Below are 26,395 nucleotides of genomic sequence, written 5' to 3'. Positions count from 1 at the left end.
CTGCTGCCAGTGGACACTGAAATGCTGGGTTCACCCAGGAAATTAAAGCATAGCCTGCCAGGCTGTTTGGGTTGGTTTGACTGAGGCTCTCCTGTGGAATGGGGGGGAGGACCAGAAGGGTGACGCTGCCCCTGCTTCCACAGCAGGCTGCTGCCTTGTACCTGCACTAGCTGATCCTAACTTCTTGCTGCCTTAAAGTAAATACTGCACTCTTCATAAGGGTGTGAGAGCAGAAGAGCCTTTGGGAGAGTGAGAAAACAAGGAAGCTGTAGTTATAGCTGGAGGGAAAGATGCTTGCCTGTGCTTTCAAATGTAAAACTCAGCAGTTACTCTGTATTAACCACTGACCTCAAATGGCACTGTAGAATGTTAGCTTTCTAAAATCCATATATTTTAATGCTTAGTTTTCTTGCTCTGAGCAGTTTTATAGTTTTTCCTCTACAGATTTGCTGTGTGGAAGTTTGTGTAATGTGAGAGGTAAAATTGAAGTGATCTGAATTTGGAAGAGTTAAAAAGTATTACTCCAGGTTCTTAAGTCTGAATATCAGTCTCTGTCATCTGCATTAGTTTCACTTGTGCCAAGCACTGTGAGAAGTTCAACATTTTTTTCTTATTTTGCTGATGGATAATAACTAACTTTAATGTGGTCACAGGGAGAAAGTAACTGAAATATGGAAAGTAGGCTCTTAATGAAACCATAAGTAGGGTTTAAAAGTATTTTCATGAGTCTGAGTAATAGGGATTGAAAGAGAGATGTGGGAAATGATGAGGGCAAGCTGCTGCAGAGAATGCTGGAGCTTCCTTCTGGGCAGAATCTGGCTGGAAGTGCATCAAGTACCTGTCTGAATTGTCACTGCAAGACTGACTGGGTTGATGGAGTTTGATGAGACCAGGGTTGATTTTACTTGAGTTTCAAAGACTGGAAAGGCAGGAGAAGGTACAGATATTTATTTTATTATTTTGGGAAAGAGATTAGTGTTGGACATCAGGGTGCAAAAATGAAAGTAAAAGCAGAAGATTTAAATGCATGTAGAAAGCAGGATAAAAAGATAAAAAGTCTAAAGCTACAGTAAACACATTCCAAAAAAGACATCAAAGTGGCAAAGATTGTTTAAGTTCAGAAAAATAAACTTCAGTTTTAACAGTAAAGAATTTTTTCTGAAAGAAATATTTTTTTTTTAGATGTATGATATAATTGAAGAACAAAGACTTCAATATCCAATGTTAAGAAATATTAGGTTGGTTTGGTGTCTCAGGAGTGCAGTCAAATATGGGACACCCTCTAGATCATAACTATTGTGGTAATTTCAGAGTCTTGTTCCTCTGCCCTCAAGTGGGTTATCTATAAGACAGTTCTTCCTCCCTAAAATTCCTGTTGCTCGCTAGAGCATATTTTTATTTTATACAGCCAAAAGACCATACCCTAGTTTGAACAGATTTGGTTAAATTGAGAAAACAAACGATCCTAAATTCCACTGTGTTCTAAGAGATTGTGATTACACATCAGTAGCTTGTGACAAAGTAAATAGACTTTGCCTTTTTTTGTTTTAATGTATCTGAATAGTTTTTGGACTACTTAGTTATCATAACTAAATGACCTTCAATTTTTATAGGCATTTGGCATACCTTCTGATGAAACCTTTGTTATCACCACAACAAATAGGAAGGAAATCACAGAAGGTAACTTCAGTAAGTATCTTAGACGACAAAATAATTACAGTTATTTCTTATATTGATCAAAAAGGTCACATGATAACTGTTTGTGCTCTGTGATGTACAGTAATTAACTGAAAGTACAAATCCTGTAATCATTTGCCAAAAATTGCTTCAAAATCAGTTTCACAAACATGTTTTTGATGAGTTTGTATGATAACAGTTATACTATGTATCTTCTGTCACAAAGTCTGTAAATGATAGGAAAAAATTATATATATATATATATATATATATATATATATAGCTGTCACTTGAGAAAACTTGCATTCTAAAGCTTGGAAATGTGAAAAGATATTAATTTAAATGTTGTTATTAAATGCTGAACAGGCAGCGCTTAGGACAATACACAGATTACCTGTGGCAACGCTCGTATTTGTTTTGAGAGCAGAGGTTGCCTGATGCAGTCTCTTCAATGTACTTTACATTGCATCTTCCCTGCAGGCGAGCTTGTTGACGATGGAGTTACTTTATATCTGCTGCAGTCAGTTGATCAAATGTTGCTTTTGGCAACCAAGGAGCGAATTGACTTTCTGCCCCACTACGACACACTTGTCAAAAGTGGCATGTACGAGTACTATGCCAGCGAGGGCCAAAATCCTTTGCGTAAGTACCTGCAAAAATAATCTTGTGTAAATGATGTTTATATGAATATAATGTGGTTATGAGCAATTCAACTTAAAATTATAGCTGCTAAAAAAAATAGTCTTAACTGTAAAAGAAAAGTTTACTGTGTTCTTCCTAAAAGATTTTCTTTTTAAAATTACTAAAAGTAGCTACCTAAGAATCCAGATTTATAGTGATACCTTCTCAAATACATGTTCAAGAAGTTTGAGTATTTTAGAAGTAAAATAACTTTAGCCTGAATAATCTTGTGCATGTCATTCAGACAGGTTAGCATTTGTGTTACCAAGTTTTTGTCTCCTGTACTAAACTGTAGACTTTGTGTTTGAATTTAATGAACAGTTTATGTGTGAGCTACTATAGAATATTTTGTGCCCTCCCATCTACAGTTGCTACAGGGCTTAACTGACCAACAAGAGCAAGTATTTCTTTAAAAAGATGCTGCTTTAATCAGTTTTTTTTCGAAGTAGTGCATGAAATATGTAACCACCATTTTGTATTGTTTTACTGAACAGATTACTTTCTGTTCATGGCTTCTTTGAAAATTCTGTCTGTGGCTGTGATTACCTTCCAAGTACTATGTAGTTCATAGGTACAGCAGGTTCAAAATTGCACAGAAAAAAATTCAAAAAAATATCAAGAATCAAGCATTATACCATTCCTGTTGTTTTAAAACAATATAAAAAATGTTTATAAATAGCAGCTGTTATTTTTAAGGACCAGTCTTTCCCCTTTCCTCTCTGTGCACATAATTTGTTCTGTGCCCCAGCAAAGGCACTATTTTGGTTTGGGTTTGGTGGTAGTGTTGAGTCAGTGGTACATCCATCCCTGTGCACAGGAATTGCTGTGTAAGGCCACTGAGAACAAGCATTCTGTGGAGATCTGTGATGTGCACTTTATTCCTGCTAGCCGCCAGTAGTGGACCTGTGGCTTTCCAACACACAGAAACTGACTGGAAAGGCCAAGCTGGGTCTGGTCTGTAGCAACCATACCCTGGTGGAATTTGATTAAATAGGCAAGTGTAAAGTATTGTAAGGACACTAAACCTTAGGAAAAGACCTTTCAGTTGTTAAAGGGTGTGGTTCATGGGACACCGGGGAACACCCTTGGTGATAAAGGAGTAGAAGAGTGCTTGCAATTGCTTAAATGACTTTTCAGAGCACAAGAACTATTGATTTCTATGTGGAAGAAATCGGGTGTAGAAGGCAGGAGAATAGCATGGCAGAATAAAGACCTCCTGGTCAAACTGAAACACAAGAGAGAATTGCACAGCTGGTGGAAGCAAGCTATAGAATAATAGCAAGCTAGAGAATAATGTAGCAATAGTAGCTAGCAAGCAAGCTAGAGGATAATACAGGGATATTGCCTGGCAATATAGAGATGAGATCAGGAACAGCCGGAGCAAATTTGGCAAGGGATGGGAAGAGGGATGATAAGGGTTTTACAGATACATTAGAAAAGGATGACAAAAAAAGTTGCATCCTAAATAAATGAAATGTGAGGTGAGGAGGTCCAGGGGCAGCTGACATGGGGAAGACAGAAGTACTAAACCAATGCCTAACCACTTCTGAATGCTGATGAAGGACCATTGTTCTTTGCTATGGAATAGTAAATATGGATCACATAACTGATGCTCAACTACTCTGCAATGCAGAAAGTTGCAAAAAAGTGCAGAACTGTTTTTGTACTTCGATAACCCCTTGAGGGAAAATGCCATGTGCTTCAGTGTTGCTGTGTTACACTGATACTCAAGAGTTTTCTTTTACATGTCTGAAGTGTGTGGCCAGTGTAAATTGCACTGTAGCATTCTGAAGAACTCTGCAAATTGTAGGAAATAAGGTTTCCTTTTTAAAGAGACTGACTGGAAATGTCTGTTCACTAAAGCTAGTCATGTATTTTTTTCAGATTAAATGCAATTTTCCAGTAAACTTAGGTAGTTTTACTTTAATTAGGTAAGTGCTCCAAACATTAATGGTTAGAAACAACAAATTTGTGCAAACAGTTTGCCTATTTCTGCAGTGTATTGCAACATGGATCTGACAGAAATTTGGTTGTATTTACCATTCACTGAAATCCTTCAACCATTTCTACAATTTTCTTTGTTTTCTATAAAAAAATAACACTGTAGTTTTAAATGTTTCACAAAATTTCAATTTAGTTTTCTTGAGTTAATTCATTCTTCCTTCAATATTTTAACAAGTCAAAGTCTATTTTTAGGTACTTTTGACTCACATATGAATCATAAAAATTAATTTCTAATCATGAAAGGGACAAATCTGTCTTTTGTTAAGGAGATGGTTAGTTTATCATTGTTCTTTCTAATAATTGTGATATTGCCATTAAGAGATATGAGAGACTTAGTGATAAAACAAATTATAAAGTACATGTAAAAAAGCTGTTTCATTTTTTTAAACAAGATGTTATGTGATTTTGATTGTTCTTACTGGGCTTAGGTCTTGTCTGTGTTTAGGTAATGTGTTTTCCTAATTGTTGAAAGAAACTACTATAAGTGGGTGTCTGTTTCCTGAGCACTAATAGGGTTTTTTTGTCAATTTTTTTAGCATTTGCCCTTGCTGAATTGATTGACAATTCTCTATCAGCTACGTGTCAAAATACTGGCATTCGGAGTATACAGATAAAATTGGTAAGATAAAAATACTTCAGTGTTTTCAGACATAGTTTGCATTATCCTTTTTTTCCCCCCCTGTTGCTCCTTGTTGATTTGTGCTGTTTGTTTTTACCCCAACAGCTCTTTGATGATTCCCAAGGAAAACCAGCTGTTGCTGTAGTTGATAATGGAAGTGGAATGACTTCTAAACAGCTTAACAACTGGGCTGTGTATAGATTGTCAAAGTTTACAAGACAAGGTGACTTTGAAAGGTTAGCAAGTTCTATATATTTCTACAACAATTAGCAAGCTCTGCAGAGGTCCGTAAAATATGTTCTTAAGGCATAGCTGTATACCAACACTCAGCTAAACCCTGTCATTTTATGATTACATAAATAGACCCATACCTTTTCTGAGTAGGCAATAGAGAAGCTTTATGATACAAAACTGGTCTTCTGTTATTGTGACACACTGAATACTTTTTTGTTCTTGGGACCTTTTCTAAACTGTCTTTTGCTTGCCTGCATACAGTTCGGGGCATGCTCTGTCCTGCAGGGGATTTTTGTTCCATGTTCATCTCTTACCTGAAAACCTTTCAGTAGTGCATTAAATGATACATTCAATATCTGTTAAGCTACTGCAATAACAGATGGTTTTAGTTCAAATTTTCTTTTTTTAATTTAAATTTTAATTCTGTATAATGCATTATAAATTATATCTGGAGATGTCTATTTTTTTATGCAGGCTACACAAAATAAATGTTTTGCATTTAAAAAAGAAAGTGGAGGTTCTATGGTGGGTTTTGCTTTTTATATGAATTAACTTTACAGTTTTGAGTCTGTTCTCAAGAGATGTTCTACCTGCACAGCCAGGCTTAATCCTAGTGTATAAAATTGCACAAAATCAGTTATGTACAGTTTTTGAGCTTTGGTCATATTTTAAATACCTTAAGTCTAGTATCGCAAATGTGAAAATGATAATTACAGTCTCAGTCATAACTAATTTGTCATATGAACAGGTAGTGTAAAAAGTAATACGGCTGTGGGAAGTGATAATATAGCTGGGGGAATTGAAAACATCTCCAAATAGAAAGTCAATGTCTTTTAAGCTTCTGGAGATAAGAGCATAAAAAGTCATTCTGGGTCACTTGTAAAGAAATTCACTGCTTTTTGAAATTGCTGTAGGCAAGTTTAGTAACAGAAATATGTTGTATTCCTAAAATGCAGATTTAAACTGTGGATTACCACTTATGGAAACAGAGGTCTAAATTATAGTAGGATGCCATCTACACCTTATTTTCATTTGGGACTGCTGTGCTATAAAAATAAATATTTTCCTAAACTAGATAAGGCTGCTCAAAGTGACTTAGAAGACATGGAATTTCACTACTGACAGCATATGTTATCTCTCCAAGTCTGCGTTTAATAGTTGGTTAGCACTATTTTCCACTTTGACTTAAAAGTATTTTTATGAAAGGATGCTGTCAGAAAGATCAGGCTTGCTTTTTAAGCCATTTTTAGGTAGTAAGATTTGGTTTGTGAGAAGGGGCAGAAATGTTTTATAAGATGACTTGGGAAAATACTTACTCTGTCATTATCCTTTTAAAAAGAGTACATCAAGAATTTCAGGCACATATGTTTTAAGCTTGCAGTTTTAAAAGGTATAAAGCGAAGGATTTTTTAACAAAATACTAAGAGGAAGAATTTGGTAGAAGCTTTAGATCAAAAGTATCTTTGGGTTTTTAATTACTTTTGTCTTGAAAAAATTTATTAAAGACACTCTTATTCTCAGTGATCACTCAGGATATGTACGCCCTCTGCCAGTGCCTCGTAGTTTAAATAGTGATATCTCATATTTTGGAGTTGGAGGCAAGCAAGCAGTGTTCTTCGTGGGACAGTCTGCCAGAGTAAGTCAATGTCTGACTTTAATTTTATTTTAGAACATTCGCACACAATCAGATTGTTACTTCCTAACTTTTAATCACAGCATTTAAGTATTCTATGATGCTAATTTTAAGTCTTATTTTGATTTTTAAATGCTGTTTCTTTAATAAAATCAGATGATAAGCAAACCTGCAGCATCTCAGGATGTTCATGAACTTGTCCTTTCTAAAGAGGATTTTGAAAAGAAGGAGAAAAACAAAGAAGCAATATATACTGGATTCATTCGAAACAGAAAGGTAAATAGCCTTAAGATTCTCACATTTATAAATGAAAGCCTTTCCCAGGTTAATGTGATTTAACTGTGTAATATTCCTGTAATACATATCTGGAGATATCTTCACCTTAGTGAATCATTTGCACCCTGTAGTGTAAAAGGAAGTAACCAAGAACTTGAAGACACTAAAGACAATTTATGCCTTTTTTTTATGTGATGCTTTTTCCTCTTTTCAGTTAAGGTTAAATGACAGAAATGCTTTACAGTTTTGCATGTCAGATTAAGAAAAATACTTTAAAATGCTTTTCTAAGCACAACATTTTTTTTTGTTGCGTATGAAACTAAAATGAATTTTCTCTGAAGCAGTAAGGAATAAATTAGGGAACCAAATTGTACTTGTTTAGAAATACGTATGACTGACCTGTATACTGGACAGAAGTCCAGGCAGACCAACAAAACTGATTGATTTTATAAATATTCATACATGTTGTAAAATAAATGAACTGTTTAGCTGAAAGCTAAACTCAACAGTCCTGATGCTTTTCATGAAGAAAAAGAGCCTAAGTAAAAAAGCTGTAAGATAAGGAGGAAGATTGAAAATAACTGATTTTTGGACATTTTTGGGCAAGGAGGGAGAGGCCAAGATGTAGCTAAGGGTGCAGATGGGAGGAAAAATGAGTGGTGTGTATGACAGGGTAGTCAGACCTTGAGCCCATATCATGTGGGTTATGTCAGTGTTCTTGGTGTTTCATATGGATGAGAAAGGAACAGTAGGTAAATAAGGTTATTGTCGTGCCAGTTCTGGGTCAGTGAGTTGCAACAAAAAATGAATTGCCAGTTTTGGTTTTATTCTCTCTCCAATATCAGACTCAAAAAATAGAAACTGAAAATAAAAGCTTACAAAATCTGCTTTATTGTAAAGGGTACAAATGCTTTCCCTCCCTGCTTGATACTAAAGAGCAAGGTTGGATGATACAAAGTAGAAGACAAACTAAGGCACGCATAAGTTGGAAGAAAGTAGCTGAATGAGATGCATAGGTACTACTAAAGAGTTCAAGAAGCTGGTGCAATCAACTGTTTGAAATGTTGTGGTAATAATATAAAATCAAAGTTAAATTGACAGTGTTAAAATGCAAGTAAAATTCTATTTAGAGTTAAAAAGATAACTTGTAACTATCCAACAGGGAGGAGATGATGTGAAAAGTAATAGAGGTGAGGTATGAAGATAATAGAGGTTTCCCTAAAAGATTCCTAAAACCCAGGTTTAGGAATTTTTTTGCAAATCATTGAAATACCTAGGCCAGTTCATTATATTGGTGTGAAATAAAATGTGTGAATGCATCTCGCTAAAGACTTGAAAAATGGTCTGCACTGCACATACATCAGCAAGAGAATACTGTGGCAGAAGTAGAAATTGTAAATGGATTACTAGTGTGAGAATAATAATTGAGCCTTTGAGCCATTCAGTTGGTGAAGGAAGTTATTTTTGCAAAGAAATTAAGGTGTAATTAATGTGAAACAAAAAACTTTAGAACAAGGCCATAACACTGAAGAGAAGTGATATTAATGGTATCCCTGCTGGTCATCTTTCCTTGATGGGTAATAGTCACCTCTCTTCACTGCAGTCATTTCTCTGGACCGTTGAATATTGCAAAGAAGTAAATAGTTATTTTCTAGTTGAGATAGATGCTAGGAATGTAGGGGAAGGTGCCATGGTAGTTTGTAATCTGTAGTGGGAAGGCAGCCAGATAATTTGGCAGTGATATTTTGGAGGCTCTTTTGGTCAAGAAATTTGGTAAATTTCTTCAATGATGTACAAAGTGGCACTTGTTCAGCATAAGTGTGCAGCTTCTAGGTTTGTCAGATCACATGGGGATGAGGACCAAGCAGCTCTGGCTTTTCTTTATTATTGCCAATCCCATCACTAGCATAGAATAGACCAGGCTATGCTGTGGGCAGGAAAAAGAGATGTAGTCTTCTTTGACGAAAAGTCTCAAAAATTGTTTAATTATCCTTTTAGCTAAGGAGAGCTCTTTGATTCCCTGGGGAAAGTAAGTCTTGATAGAACACCCTTAACTATTTCACCTAACTGATTGGGTAGGACATGTCTCCTTTCATGCCTTAGTGATGTGGGGTTTGTCTGCTTTCCTGCAAAATAAGGCATGTAGCTGCATTGACTACAACATATCTTCTCAGTTGTAGCAATTGTTTGCATTCACTAGAAAGATCTTAATCTTTGTTTTAAAAATAGAGGTTTTTTTCTGGATGTACCAAATGTAAGTGATTACTCACTGGTCCAGTGTGAAGCATGACATCAACCACTGTGTCTTCCTGCACTTTAGAAAACTGTCAAAAGAGCAAAGTGCATCCATTCAGGAAAAGACAGTCAGTAGTTTCTGGAATGAGGAATCTCTCTTTCTGTTAGGCTACTTGACATTTCATCTGGAATTGAGGATTCACCTTTTTTTCTTTTACAACAAAACTGTTTCTTCTTCTTGAGTTTCTGCTGTAGAAAGTAGCCTATCCCTTTAAAAGCCAATAACTTTTTTTGGCTTTGTTTTCTTAAAGAGGCCTTAATGTCTTGCCCACTTAATGCTTCCAATCGATGGATGAGAACATGGATATTACACAGTGCTACTACATTCAGTGTGATTAAATGCATTTTTAGACGGCACACTTTAGGTGCTGTGATGAAAGTGAGTTGAAAATGAACTGGATTAGTGATGTCACATTCTCAGCTTGTTGACTTTAATTTGGAAACCTTTATTTTAAGCTTTAATCCTTTGTGATACTTAGCATCATGTGTTCTGTATTACTTTTCTCTTATGTTTTTTAATCCCTTTCAAGTTGATGGGCATTTGGAAATTCAGTTTACATCCCTGCTCTTATTATTTTACTTTTTTTGTAGCCATCTGATTCTACTCACATCACAAGTGATGATGAAAGATTTCTTCATAATCTAATATTAGAAGAAAGGGATAAAGAGAGTTTCACAGCAGTTGTCATTACAGGTGTACAACCAGATCACATGCAGTACTTGAAAAACTACTTTCATCTTTGGACAAGGCAGCTGGCGTAAGTTGGTGATTTAAAAGATTTCATTTAAAAGTGGGCTACTAACAAAGTCAAGTAATTATGAAATGCTTCTTTTTTGTGCTTTGACATTGGCCTTATTCTTTTTAAGGCCATTAATACTTCAATTAGCCTCCCTATCTAACCAATTTTACAGTAATGAACACAACTGAATGGGGCACCCCCAACCAAAGATGTGACTTGATGATTAATACATAATCCACTGTAATTTTTACATACATATCCACTGTAATTTTTAGTAGCCTATTAATTTAATGGTGTATTACTAATGTAAGAAATTGTTTATCTAGTTACTAAGAACTTCATCAGTTACTTTGCTCACAGCCATGCTCCTAACCTTGCTCACAGCCTTGCTCCTAATTTACACTTTTAGGGGATCTTTTGGTTGGTTGACTTTTTAAACAACAACAAAAGAAGGTACTGCTCTTCATCCAGTTTAAGAGGGAGAAGGATATATGACACTATCTGCTCTGTACTGTAATGTCATCTGTGGGCCTGCAGAGCCTGGAGATACCAGTGAATAGTTTGGGCTTACCTGTTATGATGATGGATCCATCTGTGAATGTAAACTGAAATACAAAGGCCTAGACCAGTTTTGAAATCTGGCAAACTACGCAACTTTGTTTTCAAACTATGATTTTATTTTTGTGATACCTATAATCTGATAATAATAGATGTACTTAAAAAGAGGATTAATATAAGAATTAGGTAATATCTTACTATGTGAAATATCATTCAGTGTTGCACATAAAAACTTGTTACTGAAGCCATTTTTAACCTCATGAAAATATAGGGTACATCTACTTGCAGAGGGTAATTTAGATCCCTCATTAGCTTCCAGGTGCTCATCCAGTGAACACTCACACTTTGCTGTGTGTTAGTTCTTTCCAACCATCTCTTGAAGTGAAAGAGCTGCCTCTGTTTGAGATGGAACCCAGGTGCAATTATTCAGATATATGCCCTGTAGCTGTTACAGTAAAACCACTCACTTAGCCTTTCAGTGCTGCACAGTCCCGTGTCACTGTTTCAGCTGCAATGGCCCTTTCCCCCCCCGAACACTTCACCATTTCCTTCTGCCATGCCTTTTGCCACACATACAGGGTACCAGTTTCATTCCACTTTCATGCGCTGCAGCACAAGCCCTCATTATTTTGGATGCTTTGAAGTGGAGATGAACCCCTAAAATAACAATGTCTTAAGGCCAGGAGACTGCCTTTTGAAGTCTGGAAGAAATGCACACAAAATACTAAGCAATTTGGACATACTATAAAATCCTGAGCAATGAGATCAGGAGGAGTCTTTTTCTGGGAACCAAGATTTCTCTTTGGGGAACATTTAGTGCAGTGGAGGTCAAAGGCAAGCAGCTGTAAACTTGCAGGTGCATTTGTCTTTAGTCATGCATTCAGTCCCCTTGACTAGTACAATCTCATTTTTCTCCCGACCATCCCCCAGAGCTTTAAGGATTCAGTCTTTGAAGTTGGAAGAATTAGCTAGCTGAAAAGTTGAAGTAAATGGAGTTGAGTTCCTCAGTTTTCTCAAATTGCATTTCTCTATGAAATTATTTTATCTATTTGACCACATATATTTTTTGAAATTTGTTAAATGAGGAAAAATGCCAATTAGAAAGCAATGTTTACAACTGAAAAACTATTTCTATTATGCAGATCACGTCCATGACTCCTACCTATATTCAAATTTATGTAAATAATGTAAGGATAGTGATTGTTTGTTACATATTTCTGTTACTGTTAGATGATTGATACAAAACTGATAGCAGAGACAAAGTGTGGAAAGATTTGTGACTCTAATTCTGATTTCCAGACTGCAGAACAATTTACAGTAGTTTTTTTTTAGTTGACCCTTTGATGTAAAGGATCTGTAGCCATGTAACAATTGTATTTTTTTTTTCACTTAATAATTTTTTTCAAATTTGTTTCCAGTTATTTTACCCAAAAATTGGTCCTAGTGTGATTGTGCATGACAGAGATGAGAAGAATGAAAAGGAGTCACTTCCTTTAGTAAACCTTTATTACCATATATATGTTGTCAAGGAGTTGATTTATAACAGTGCAACAAACCAGTTATATTTTAATAAAAATAAAAGCTTATTTAGATTTTTTTAAATTATAATGTGCAATTTTTAAATTTCACTTGCTGGTTTGGTTTTTCTCTGAAATGTGTTTCAGTCATATCTATCACTATTATATCCATGGACCAAAAGGAAATGAAGCTAATGCTGCAACAAAAGAAGTAAGCCCTTTCAACAACATCGATATTGAGGTAAGAGATTTTATACATGTTAGTCAAAAGTCCTCTTTGATGCCAACTTATTTATATTGTGCCTGTTTCTCTGTAATCATGCCTTTTAAAATACAGCATTCAAGATGTGTATGTAGTTTAATTTTTTGAGGTCATTCTGTTTAGCATTGCTGTGTAGGAACTAACTCCTTTGCTAACAGTCAGTTGTCAAAGTGGTTATTACTGTAAGTCTTTTCCTCTAAGGAAAATCAACTTATTTTCCTTTTTTCCAGATTTCAATGTTTGAAAAGGGAAAAGTACCAAAGATTGTCAATCTGAGGGAGATCAAAGATGACATGCAGACATTGTATATAAATACTGCAGCAGATAGTTTTGAGTTCAAGGCACATGTTGAAGAAGAAGGTATAGTTGAAGGCATCATCCGATACCATCCCTTCCTTTATGATAAAGAAACATACCCTGATGATCCATGTTTTCCATCAAGTAAGTGAAATGCTTTGCTGATTGTCAGTCCTACTACTCTAAATATTTTAATGAAATAAAAACCAGAACAACTTTAGGTTGAAGTGTAAATATTACCTGATTTAGGTTGTGACAGAACAGAAAAGTTCACATTCTTTTGGATGAACAGGTGTTGTGAATTTTCTGTTGTGGTAACTCATTCCTGTAAACTTGATCTTTGGCGTACCACCATCTGATCCCAAATTATAAACTCTTATGGAATGTACTCCAGTTGAAACTTTGCACTTGCTTGATTGCATCTTTGCTCCAACAAAGTAATAAAATATGAGCAGTTGATTCAAGAGATTTCAAGAGATACAGATTCAAGAGATTTCAAGAGATTATAGTATCGAAATACTGCAAAGGACAACATATAGTCTGAAGTCTTTAGTTTAAAATTTCTTTTACTCAGTTGTGAGTTTTCAAATGCAAGGGGTTTTAAAATTCCTTGTACTTTTTTTTTGGTTTTTTTACAAAACAAATCTTGAGTTAATTGGGATGAGATTTCATGATACTAGAAGAACATCAGTTGAAACGAAGGAAAAAGTAACACTCAAAATTTTAAAATTTCGAATTTGGTAATATTTAACTTCCATTTCGAATTTTTCTTAGTTTTTCTGCTTGCTATTTCTAAAACAGGAAAAAAATGTAATATTGTATGTAATGAGCTTGATATAATGTGCATTGCTACTGTGCTGAATATAATAACAATAGTACTTCATTAAGATTGCTGTGGGTTTTGATATTACATTAATTTTTTAAGGAAATATATTCAGGAGACTATCTTTCTTTTTTTTTCTTTTTTAAACAAGGATTAAATGATGATGATGACGATGACTGTTTTTTAGTAGAAAAAGGTGCCAGAGGAAAAAGGCCTATTTTTGAATGTTTTTGGAATGGAAGATTAATACCGTACACAACTGTGGAAGAGTAAGTGGTGATGTGTTTGTACAGTCTCTTTCTATAATGTAAACCTCTCTTTATGAAAAAGGATTGTAATGACTTTCTCCTTTTAAGTTTTGACTGGTGCGCTCCTCCAAAGAAGAGAGGATTGGCACCAATTGAATGCTACAACAGAATTTCTGGTGCATTGTTTACCAATGATAAGTTCCAGGTCAGCACAAACAAACTCACTTTCATGGATCTGGAGCTGAAACTAAAGGATAAGAATACTCTGTTCACAAGAATCTTCAATGGACAGGTAATTACTGCATTCTGTTAAGTGTTTCTTCTTGGTGAAGTTCAGTGCATGTAATACAGAAACCTTTGCTTACTGGTTATTTGTTCATGTCTCTGGTTTAGTGAGCAGTAAAGCTGAATCTTTAAATCTGAAAACTTAAGACTCAGTATTTTTCCTTTTATTTTCTTGAACAATTACTTTATTTAGTTGTTATATGTCATTTTTGTGGAAAGACCCTCTTCCTAGCTCAGGGAAGCACTTTTTTTTTGACTTGAAGTGTACTTTTCCTCAACTTTTTAAAAGTTTTCAGACTGAAGAATCCTTTTTTTTTCTTTGCTTCTGTTCCTATATTTCTTCTTCTTTTCTGTTTGTTCTTTTTGTGTGTGTGTGTGACTTTTTGGCTTTTCTTTTGAGTACAGTATCTCTGTACTCTTACAACTGTTCAGGCTTCTGATGTGGTCAGATTCAGATTTTATAGTACATTGTTAATATGTACTTATTTTGTAATCTCTTTATAGGAGCAGCGAATGAAAATTGACAGAGAATTTGCTCTGTGGCTCAAAGACTGTCATGAAAAATATGACAAACAGATAAAATTCACAGTCTTCAAAGGAATAACTGTACGTACTGATGTATTATCCAAAAGAATGCAGAGCCCTTGGACAATGTATGCTGCAATAGAGTGGGATGGAAAAATATACAAAACTGGACAGCTGGTAAGTTAGTTAAACCCTATGAAAGGCAGATACTGTGCATTTGATGCAGGAGTAATGAATTAATTGGTGTCTTCTGCTTATAGGTGAAAACTACTAAGACTCATCCAATATTCTATGGAAGCATTGAGAAATTTTACTTGTATGGGGACCATGATGGGGATATATTTGCCACTGGGGGAGAGGTTCAAATTGCTTTGGTAAGAAGAAATACAGAAAGGATTCACACAGCTAGTGTGGATATTAAATCTTTAAACATAAAGATATGTTTAAGCATAAAGATATTAAATCTTTAATCTGACCTGATTAAATTACTTTAAATAACAGTAAATACCTTTAATGTAATTTTTTACAATCAGCAGTCTAGAAATACTCAACTTGAGCTTTAATGTGAATATATTAAAATTATTATTTATTATGAACAGTCTGATTTATAAAGATTTGTGTATGGAATAAAGTATCACAGTTAACATCAACAGTATATTGTGCATCCATTTGTAACCCTTGTGGTTTCAGCAAATTTTAAAACAGTGTCTTGTAGTTTCACCAGGTAGTATTTGTTAGCATATTGCATTATGTCTTTGTTGACTTGTTTAGTCTCTTGATTGGGAGGTCTTTCTCATCTGATGTATTATAAAGTCTGGCCACTTATAACTGCACTGAATTTTTATTTCAGGAACCACAGGCATTGTATGCTGAAACGAAAATTATTCCAATCTCAAAACTTGACAGAACGGTGTCTGACAAAGTTGTGAAAAAATACATAGAGGATGAAATGGCAAGGTAAGCACTAAGTAACAATTACATAATTGTGGAGTCCCTAATTATAGTTCTTGTATTTAATCAGGAATCAAAGAAAGTTCAGTTTTATTCCCAAATGGAATAGCAGTCAACTGTTTCAGTAGAAACCAAAAAAAAAACCAAGAAGAAATAGGTTGGGATTTGGATTTTTTTTCCCTACCACAAAAATAGTTTCATGTGTATTTAACTAAAGGTAAATTGCTCTTTATTATTTTAACTTACTGCAAAAATGTTCACCCTTTTTTTTTTTTTCTATTAGACTTCCTGATAAATTATCAGTAACATGGCCTGAAGGAGATGAGTTATTACCAAATGAAACAAGATTTGCTGGTACACCAATAGGTATATTTTTTTCTTCCAAATACGAAAGCATTAAATGCCAATTAAAAAATATATTGTGCGCCCTTGTTAAAAAGATAAGCATACAGAAATCTCTGATCACTTTTAATCTACAACATATTTTAAATGTCTGTCATCTTTCATTTTAAATTCAGGAGCATTAAGAATAGAAATTTTAAATAAAAAAGGAGAAGCAATGCAAAAACTTCCAGGTACAAGCCACGGAGGTTCAAAGAAACTTCTTGTTGAACTCAAAGTTATTTTGCATTGTGAGTATTTCATTATATTTAATTGTATCTTTATTATTTTTAAAGTGCATAATGGATAATAAGGTATTCAATTGTATAATATATGTATATATTTAAAATACATATTTGAATTTGATAAATGGATGTCGTAGTTAGACAATATTCCATCAATTCATGTTGCATTTCAAAGCCACTTTGCATGAAATGACAACTGCCTCAATACCATGTATTGTCTTAAATGCTGTATTTTGTTTACATCTTCTGTCACAAGTAAGGAGGGCCTAACAATTCCAACCTGTTCTACTTAACCTGCATAAGAACATGGGTAAAATGGATAATGTTTCTGTAGGTAATGTAGCAATTTATGAGATGCATAAAAGTGGGGATCAGACTTGTTTAGTATCTAACATAAATTTGCTTCAGAATTTTTAAAAAATCAAGGGTTTTTTTAATTTATTCGTTTGTGGTTTCCATTTGGTGGGTATTTCACCTGATGCTCTCACATTGCATTATTAAGAATTGTGTTCTGTCCAATGCAAATGAAATCACTCAAATTTTGTTTTGTTTAAAACACTAAATTCTCTGAAAACTCCAATTCTGCACATGTCAAATGTATTTAACTTGTAGAAACCTAAAATCTTCTTTTTTTCCATACACCATAAGAAAATCCAAATCCTTTATCTGTTAGGAGTTGTAAAAATAGCTTTATGAGTGCTGAGGTTATTGTAGTGGTACATGTCAAGGAAACCAAAAGAAGTATCTTAGCTCAGTTTAGTGTATATGTCATGAGGCTACACGTGGTATTTTAATGGCACTTAGTTCATGGGAGCCGGCTGCTGTGCATGACCATTGTCCAGCATAGTGTGCTGGGGCATAAAGAGGTTGGAATTGAACAAAAGCTGTTCATTTAATCTAGATTATCAAATTGTCTCCTATCAGCATGTGTGACACACCAGTGTTTTGTAAATTTAATAAGACAGGGCATCATGATGTCAGGAAGTATGGACTTGAGAGAGACCTGGTGTTTATGTTGTTCTGTTTTGTCAGGGTCATTCCTAGGATCACTGAAAAGTCTGCCTTCAGACCTTTCATGTCTCCTGACTCATTCATTGATGGAAATTTGTACTTCTAACTGTTTCTACTACTTCTTGTGTTTTTCTCTACTCAGTTGAAGAATCAGTAGTGTAATCCTCATCTTCTTCATCAGAACAATGAATAAATCCCATAAGTGATGATTTGGGCATAGCACACCTAGCAAAACTCAAACCCTTAATTGTATAAATGAGAGAAATGTGGTTACACCCATACAAAGTCCAAGAGCAAATATAATGTACAAAAAGTTTCTCTTCTCTTTTGAGGAGTGGAATACTTGGTGAACTGTAGTATGGGCTACCAAGAGACCTGAGCTATGAGAAACCTAATCTCTTACTGGGGAGTCTTATTATACAAGCTTCAGTTCAAAATTAGGGTTTGAATTAGGGTAAGAGAATGATAAAATCTTGTTGACAGCTCTTAATTTATCTTATGTATGCCATTTGGTGCAAAGACAGGGTAATGAAACAGTTTTGCTTAGCTATAAAACAATTTGTATTTCTACTGCATTTCTTTTTGTTCAGTGTAGTCTTATTGCAGTCACATTCTATATTCTGAAGTGTGTTTTGTTGGAAAATAAAAAGTATTACTACCTCTTGACACTTCCAACAATAAATCTTACTTCTGTATTTATCTTAGGTTATAGAACCAGTCACTAGAACTGCCTCAGAGTTTCAGTGTGTTATATTTTTGTATATGTTTTAATTCTACAGAGGTTTATAAAGATAAAACAATTTGGAGCAAAACAGGAGGGTTTTTTTCCAGTAATATTTTCTGTCAACTGCACATTTTTATCATTGCTCCCATTGAAGCAATTTTGCTACAGTCATTTGTCAGTTTGATCCATTGCCAGCATGGAGTGCAGAGTGCTCACAGTTACAGGGAATGTACTACCAAAGAGCTAACGAAATGCAACTTTACAAACCTGCTTCTTTCAGTGCAATGTGCCTGAGGCTAGCAAGTTTTAATTAAAATGGGATTAGACAGGGAACTCATTTGTTTAGCTGTGATCATTGTGTTTAGTTGTAAAGCTGAATTGATGTTAGTTAGAGATCCAGAAGTGATAGTAATACTAAATAATAAGTGATACTAATGCTTGAAAAAGTTAAGAATTATGGTGTAAAATTTAAATACATGAGCTAAGTGTTTGTTTTGCAGCACCTACTGAGAATAAAGAAATAATTTCCCATATCAGTCAGCATGGAGGCAAGTGGCCATACTGGTTTAAAAAAATGGGTAAGTTGCATATTCAATATCTTCCGTTTATTTGTTTGTTTTTTTTTCTTTCTAATTGTACTTTTATATCTGTTTAGAAAATCTTCAGAAACTTGGTAACTACTCCTTGAAACTGCAAGTAGTGTTGAATGAAAGTAATGCAGACACTTATGCAGGAAGGCCTCTGCCATCTAAAGTATTTAAATTTACTATTGTAGGTAAGAATTCCCATCTTTTTTCTTAATTTAGTGTTTCTGTTTGATTCATATTATATCAAAATTTGTGATGTCCTAGTTGAGACGTGGTTTTCAGCACTGAAAAGTAGCATTTGCATGTCAAATTTGATGAATTTCCAGGAAACAATGGGGTTTTGTGGTAGGTTTTGATCTCATGTGTAATGTGTTGGCTCTGTGGCAGGCAGTTTTACATAAAAAAATAAAACTCCTTGATGTGAACTTTCCTAAATGTATGTATAAAAAACAAACTTAAACTTCATTAGAATCCCCCTTTTTCCTCATGCCATTGACATAAATATTCTTTCATAAAACTAATATTCATTAGGCTAACTGTCATGCATAAACCACAGAAATGCATTAAAAAACAGGTTATACGTTTAAAATAAATATGTTGAGCTTGAAGTATTTTTTTAAATTAATTAATTAAGGAAGAATCCTATGCAAAACTAAATTCTCATTTGGTTGTAACGAATGTGTCTCTTTACTGCAATTCTTACTAGAATGTTCATTTCAGAAAGGGTTGGAGTGAAGGGAGAGGTGTTGAGATAGCCTGGAGCTTGATGATGGTGCCAGTTATTGTTGAGTGTTTGTGGCTGAGAGAACGGGGAAAGCCAACAAGGCAGATATTGTGCTGGGAGTCTGTTACAGACCACCCAGCCAGGATGCAGAGGCAGATTGAATACATAAACAGCTGGGAGAAGTGTCACAATGACTAGTCCTTGTTCTTATGGGGGGCTTCCCCTTTACCAGATGTGTGCTGGAAATGTAACACAGCAGAGAGGAAATGGTCTAGGAGGTTCCTGGAGACTTTTGAAGAGAACTTGCTGAGCTGACACAACTGGTGAGGGAGCCAGCTGGGCAGGGAGCCCCATCTCCTTTGTGACTTTCTCTTTGAGAATAGAGAAGGACTGGTGGGTGGTTGGAGGCTGTCTTGAGCATATCAATCATAAAATGGATGTTTACAGTGTTCACTGTCATCTTGGACTTCCAGAGGGCAGGATTTGGCCTGTTAGGTGAATGGTTGGTTGACAGAGTCCCTTGGGAGGTAGTTCTGAAGGGCAGAGGAATCCAGAAAGGCTGGAAGAAGAAGAGCAAAAAGGAAGCTCACAATCTGAACTTCAGGAGAAGACTCTGTCCTCTTCAAAGATCTGCCTGTTAGAGCTCTATGGAAAGAGGCCCTGGACAGACTGGAGGCCCAAACAAGTTTGTTAGTATTCACAGTCACTTCCAAGCTCAAGTCTGGTTCATCACAATGAGTGGAAAGTCGGACAAAAATTCCTGGAGGCTTGCATGGATGAACAAGGAGCTACTGGCAAAACTCAACACAGAGGAAGTATACAGAAGGTGGAAATGGAACCAAGTAACTGGAGAGGAATGCAGACACCATCCAAGCATGCAGGGATGGGGTTAGGAAAGCCAAAGTCCAATTGGAATTGAAAATAGAGTCACTAGCAAGTGATATCAAAGTCTACATGACAGACTTCTTTAAATACATAGGTGACAAAAGGATGGCTGAAATAAACATGAGCCCACTGTTGAATGAGGCAGGGAACACAGGATGTGGAAAAGGCTGAGATACTGAAATCGTCTGCCTTAGTATTTATTAGTAAGACAGACCTCAGGAATCCCAGACCCCAAAGACCTTCCCCTGGTGCAAGGTCTGGGACAAGGAGGATACACCCTTGGTGGAAGATGATCAGGCCAGGGAATACCTAAGCAAACTGGTGATACCTATGTTCATGGGCCATGATGGGATGCACTCATGAACCAGAGAGAGCTGACTGATATCCTTATGAGGCCACTCACACTAATTAAATAATCGTGGCAATTGAGAGAACTGCCTGATGTTTTGAGGAAAGCATCACTCCCATCAACAGAAATCAGGAAGGGGGCACACAGAGCTACAGGCCAGTCAACTTCATTTCAGTTTGTGGAAAGGTGATGGGGCAACTAATCCTGAAAACCATTTTTCAGGATTGTATGTGAAGGGCTAGAAGATCCTCAGGAGTAGTTAGCATGGATTCACCTTCTGTGATGAAAGGACTAGCTTAGTAGATGTTGTCTACCTGGACTACAGCAGGGTTCTCATCAGTAAGATCCCATAAGATCCTTACAGAGAAGCTCATGAAGTTTGGATGAACAGAGTGAGGTGAGTTAATGAACAGTGAGCCCAGAGAACGGTGATCTGTCTAGTTGGAGGGCAGCAAGTAGGGGTTACCCCGGGGGATCAATACGGGATTTGATCCTGCTCAATGTCTTTATGAAGGATTTGGATAACAAGACAGAATGTACCTTAAGCAAGTTTTCCTGATAACACAAAACTGGGAAGAGTGGCTGATACACCTGAGAATTTGCCACCATCCAGAATGACCTCAACAGGCTGCAGAAATTGTCTGTCTGGAACCTTAGGAAATTCAGCATGAAGGATGAAGTCCTGCACCTGCAGAAGGGCAGCCTGCAACCCAGGTATCTGGAAAGCAGCAGGAAAGGACCTGGAAGTCCTGGTGGGCAGCAGGTGGACACAAACCAGCAATGTGCCCTCACAGCAACAAGCAGCAACAACCTCTTGGGCTGCATTAGAAGCCAGTCAAGGGAGGTGATCCTTTCTCTCCTCTCAGGATTGGTGAGGCTAGCTGGGGTACTTGCCCAGAGCTGGACACATTACATTACAACACACAGACATGGGTATTCTGGAGAGAGTCTACCACAGGCCCCTGAAGATGAGGAAGGGACTGGAGGGTGCTGAGGCAGTGAAACAATTTTCCCAGAGAAGTTGTGCTAGCTCCACCCCTGGAAGTGTTCAAGACCAGGTAATATGGGACTCTGAGCAACCCTGTCTAGTGGAAGGTGTTCCTGTCCACAGCAGGGCGGGTTGGAACTGGGTGATGTTTAAGGTCCTTTCCAACTCCAAGCATTCTATGATTCTGTGATCTCTTACCTGAAAAAAGTCTGGGGGAGCAGTGACTGCTTTGCCTGAAGATGATTCGTGGGGGTCTTACCAATGTCTATAAATAACTGAAGGGAGTGTAAAGAAGATGGAGCCAGGCTTTTTCCAGTGGTGCTCAGTGACAGGACCAGAGCCAATGGGCACACACTGAAACACAGGAGGTTCTCTCCAAACATCAGGAAACAGGGGTTTTTCACTATAAATGTGATGCAGTGGTGGCACAAGTTGTTGCCCAAGAAGTTGTGGAGTTTCCTTTCTTGGTGATACCAAAAGTTGTCTAAAGATGTTCCGGGGCAGCTGACTCTAGGTGATCCCATTTGAGGCAGGGGCATTGGATAAGATGACCTCCAGAAAACCCTTCTGACCTCAGCCATTCTGTGAACTTTATCTACAAGAGGGACAGAAAGAGGGAAAGAAAAAAAAGCTAATTTCTTTGCATTTAATATCTAAATGATTATTTTTGTCACAATTTTGGGAGGTACAGCTAACATCTGTTTTCAGAAGATCAAAGGGGAGGGAAAAAAATCAATGTTTTCTATTTCTTCCACAAAAGGGAGGCTTTGAATGCATATTCTTGAGGCAGAAAATAGTTCTTTGTATAGCATATTTTTCTATAAGTTTCTACATATTGGCAGAGTATAAAGAGGTGTTCTTGTATGACAGTAAAGGAAAAAAAATGTTTGGCTTTACTTGAAAAGAGTAGTTATCTAAACATATGTCTAAAAACATGCCATGGAAGGCTCAAGATATTTCTGTGAACTTGCAAGTAAAGAAGAGGAAAAAAAAAACTTGTTCTCTGAACAAAAATGAATCTTTCCTCTTCTTTTATCTCTTTATCAAAGTGAAAAGAGAATCTTATTATTTTCCAATAGTAGTGTGGCTTCCCCCAGTATGGCAGTTAACTATTCAGTTAAAGATTCCTTCAGCTATAACAACTAAAATTAACAAATCTCAATGGAAAGGAATAAAACTTTGAAAAACTGGTTTAGCTAATAGTGTTTTGCAGAGATAAACAAAACTCTACAACTTTTGTGAAAGTTGTAAATCTGGTATATTTATTACAGCACTGGACTGAGAAACAAATTATTCTATTTTTCTAACAGAAGGTTGTCACTGAGTGTTTATAGTTGTTCTTGATAAGCTAAAAAATCACCATAAATGCTGGTTAAAACTGAACTTCCGAAGTCAATCTACAAGGTTTGTGGTTTTAGTTCAGACATGTTCTTTTGGCAGTTACTCACTTAAATATTGCAGAAGTTATTCTACTGTTACTTTCTGAAATAATTTTACAGTTTTATCATTTGCTTACAATGACAAATAAAGTTGTAGACGCTGTAAGGTTGAGGTCTTTCTCTTGTTATAACCAGTAACTAATTTTGGCCAATGCAAGGTATCTGTCATCTCTTGTGCAAAGGAAGCTCCCTGATAATGGACACCCCTGGGTTGTATAGATAGCTGTTAATTTGAGTTTGAAATTTTTTGGTAGGATATTAATTTACCATGTAGCTCAGCATGCATTGCTTCTTTTTTCAAAGGTCACTTGGTCAAGACATTTGGTTTCCACAAAATATGATTATTGATTTACATGCTCCAGTCGATAGACACTCCACTTGTTACCACTGTTTGGTCTTGTTTGCTAGTGCCTAAAACTAGCAAAGGAAGTGTGGAGTGGCCAGGTTTCACAGGAAGCTAGTGGAGGAAGTGTAGTGGGGCCAGGTTTCACAGGAAGGATACGCTCACGTTTTTTTTTTCTAATGCTCATCGTTGTATACCTTTATTTCTCAAATTTGGGGCAATTGTAGAACAAAAATGTTCTGTCGCATGAATGAATTATTTTACCAGAATTAAAGCAATTGAATATTTAGGAAAAGCTGTCCACGGAGAACTTTTTCACTTTCAAGTGCTGTGTTGGTGTTTTGAATACTTTGGGAATTTTGACTATCTTGTTATGTTTCTTATACTGTAGTCTCCCACTGTTATATTATAACCACTGTTTTTATTTCAGTGTAAATTAAAAAAAGAACATAAGCATAACTTTGGTTATAACAGTATTCTGAACAGCCTGTTTACTTTGTGTCTGGAAACCTCTTGACTTAATTGCAGCCTTAATCAAGAAAAAGCCAAGGAGCACACATAATTCTTTCTAAAAATGTATTATTCTTTTCTCTTAGAGGGCAAACCAGAGAAATTTTTGGTGGGTCTCTTGGAGCTTCCTTTTCGAATTGGAGTACCTTTTAGTATTCCTTTGGAATTGCAGGATGAATTTGGTCATGCAACACACTTGACAAATCGCATTAGACCAATTCTGGAAGCTAGGTAATTCAGCCATCTTTTTTTATTTGCCCTTTCTTTGTATGACAATAATATAATAATACTTTAGGGTTTATCTGAATGATATTCTGGGAATTTCTCACATAAATTAACTGATATTTTTCCTTTTATGTTCATAAGAATGTCTGAAAGTATCTTGTCTATTAAAACACTGTGTTTGTTTTTAAACTGGTTCTCTTGTGTTTTCTATATATTTTTCTAGTGGATTAACACTGAAGCATGACGACATACCTGTGGCAACAAAGTGTGTCATTAAGGGTGTTACTGCTAAAGGCTGTGTAAATAGTTGCCAGGGCAAGGTAGGCTAATAAATTTAAACTTTAAGTAAACTTTCTCTGTCTACTAAGAGACAGAGAAAATCATTTTTATGTGAAATAAATTGTTAAGTTTGGTCTGCACTAATGATTACAGATATTTCTTGGGATATTTTTAAATTATCTCTTAGAGCTCTACTTGGAGCAATTTGTATTTCCCATACCTTAAGTCTTTTCACAGCTGATGGGACCTGGAGCTAGAAGGGCTGAGCAATGCATGGATGTGTGGTAGAGTGTACCCAGCACACCAAATCAGCTGTCTTAGTTTGAACTAGTGCTGAGATTGGTTTAAACCAAATCATCCTGGTACTTTTGCACTAAAAGATGATAGGGAGCTAAAGCAAATGAAATCTTACATTCTTAGTTCAGATGATGAGTAGTAGCAGCTAATGTGCAGGGTGTCTGCTCAAGCTCTTTTAATTGTTTCCACTATTCTTGTTACACTTACACAGTTACGCTTATCCACTTACACACTTATGTTATCTAAAGCCAACCTGTCACTGATGGATTCTCAGCACCTTGTCAAGCTTCTACTTTACTGTAAAACCCAAAATGTACATTCCATGTTAAAAAGATTTTTTTCATAAAACAGATCTTAATGCTTTTGATGAATATAGATTTAAATATTTTAAAAATATTTTAGAAATTATTTATAAGGCATATTTAGACAGTATTTTAGCCAGGTCCCTATTCTTTCATTTAGTCTGATAGTCTAGTATATGAATAACAAAACTAAGAGATGAGATATCCCATTTTACTGTTGATATTGTTGCTTAGAAAATAGCAAATAATGTTGTTGGTGGAAAGATGTATGAACAGGAGAAAGAGCATATATACCTGCTTATTGAAAATTAAAGGGTGTTCAGTGTAGCAAATTTTGTAGGCAAAATCTAAGGTGAAGGGCAAGAACAATGGCATAAAATGGAGTGGATTATGAGAAATAAATTGTATAGGAGCAAACGTGCCAGACTTTAGCAAGAGATAAATTTGGTGAGGGGCAAGACCAAGAATCATTTAGGGAATTTGCAGTATAGAAATAATATTGTACCATAGTAATTTAAAAAATTATTCTTATTACTATTTTTCATTATCTGATTTTAATGTGAAAATTTGTTGTAGTGATGCAATTTACAGCAGTTATTTTTCTTACATCCTTAATCAAAGATAGATGGACAGTGATAGCGATTCCTTGCTAAGGAATAACAAATACAGAACTTGCAGACCCTTATTTTAAGACTTTTTTTTTTATCTGCTATATTTTTCCCCATTTAAACAGCCTCTGAGCAGGTAATGAAAAGTTATGACCACTGCTTTTCATACTTTCAGAATCATGTAGTTTAACATATAAATCCTGAATTGAACATCTCTGATTATAATAACATGGAAAATAGGTGTCAGTACAGGAGAAAAAAAACTCTTTATTTTTTGTAGCACTGTAAGACAATTTCTAGGGACTTCTGAAATTAACTTATATACAAATTGACATGATTATGTGAAACTAATACATTTAAGGTTATTTAAGGTTAATAATTAACTTTGTTTTTTATTTAATATTAAAATATTCTTTTCATTAGAACTTTAATCTGAAGATTACTCTTCCTGGTTTGAAAGAAGATACACAAGTCATTAAAATAAGATTGCAGCCTGGTAAGTATCCTTAAAATATTTAGTGAAATTCTGTTAAATTTTATTCTGACACTATTAACGAGAGCTTCTCCCAAGAAAGAAGAATATTTAGTGAGGCATAAAAAAGTATTCAGGTGATGACTAGAAAGGAAATAAAGCCAAGAGAATCTCATTCTTGGCAGGAGTATCATTGTACTCACAGTACAATCTTATCTACTATTCTAGGGAGTGGAATATTGGTCTGCTTATTTGAGATACATTTTTGTCTTTTAATTACTTTAAATATTTTTCTAATCTAGCACCACTGAACAAATGAATTTCTTATCTTCTTGTTTTTGTTTAGCATTAAGACTTTTAACCTGTACTAATCTGTATTGACCTGTTCTCCCTGCAGAAAA

General features: G+C 35.6%; 1 protein-coding gene across 1 annotated transcript in view; it reads left to right on the top strand.

The window, feature by feature from the left end:
• Positions 1-26,395, top strand: part of SMCHD1 (structural maintenance of chromosomes flexible hinge domain containing 1) — a 69,463-nt gene that overhangs the window by 10,662 nt on the left and 32,406 nt on the right. Inside the window, exons 2-22 of the mRNA XM_074549213.1 lie at positions 1,614-1,689; positions 2,158-2,319; positions 4,899-4,981; positions 5,087-5,217; positions 6,737-6,851; positions 7,005-7,124; positions 10,011-10,177; positions 12,382-12,475; positions 12,727-12,937; positions 13,768-13,885; positions 13,973-14,156; positions 14,654-14,851; positions 14,935-15,048; positions 15,525-15,631; positions 15,909-15,991; positions 16,144-16,257; positions 18,487-18,564; positions 18,642-18,761; positions 23,898-24,042; positions 24,260-24,356; positions 25,946-26,018. Coding sequence (XP_074405314.1) covers positions 1,614-1,689; positions 2,158-2,319; positions 4,899-4,981; positions 5,087-5,217; positions 6,737-6,851; positions 7,005-7,124; positions 10,011-10,177; positions 12,382-12,475; positions 12,727-12,937; positions 13,768-13,885; positions 13,973-14,156; positions 14,654-14,851; positions 14,935-15,048; positions 15,525-15,631; positions 15,909-15,991; positions 16,144-16,257; positions 18,487-18,564; positions 18,642-18,761; positions 23,898-24,042; positions 24,260-24,356; positions 25,946-26,018 — 2,590 coding nt within the window. The remainder of the gene's footprint in view (positions 1-1,613; positions 1,690-2,157; positions 2,320-4,898; positions 4,982-5,086; positions 5,218-6,736; positions 6,852-7,004; positions 7,125-10,010; positions 10,178-12,381; positions 12,476-12,726; positions 12,938-13,767; positions 13,886-13,972; positions 14,157-14,653; positions 14,852-14,934; positions 15,049-15,524; positions 15,632-15,908; positions 15,992-16,143; positions 16,258-18,486; positions 18,565-18,641; positions 18,762-23,897; positions 24,043-24,259; positions 24,357-25,945; positions 26,019-26,395) is intronic.

This window comes from Zonotrichia albicollis, chromosome 1 (assembly GCF_047830755.1).
Source record: "Zonotrichia albicollis isolate bZonAlb1 chromosome 1, bZonAlb1.hap1, whole genome shotgun sequence".
NCBI classification, from domain to species: domain Eukaryota; kingdom Metazoa; phylum Chordata; class Aves; order Passeriformes; family Passerellidae; genus Zonotrichia; species Zonotrichia albicollis.
Note: the sequence above shows the minus strand (reverse complement) of the source record. Positions and strands in the feature narration are given on the sequence as shown.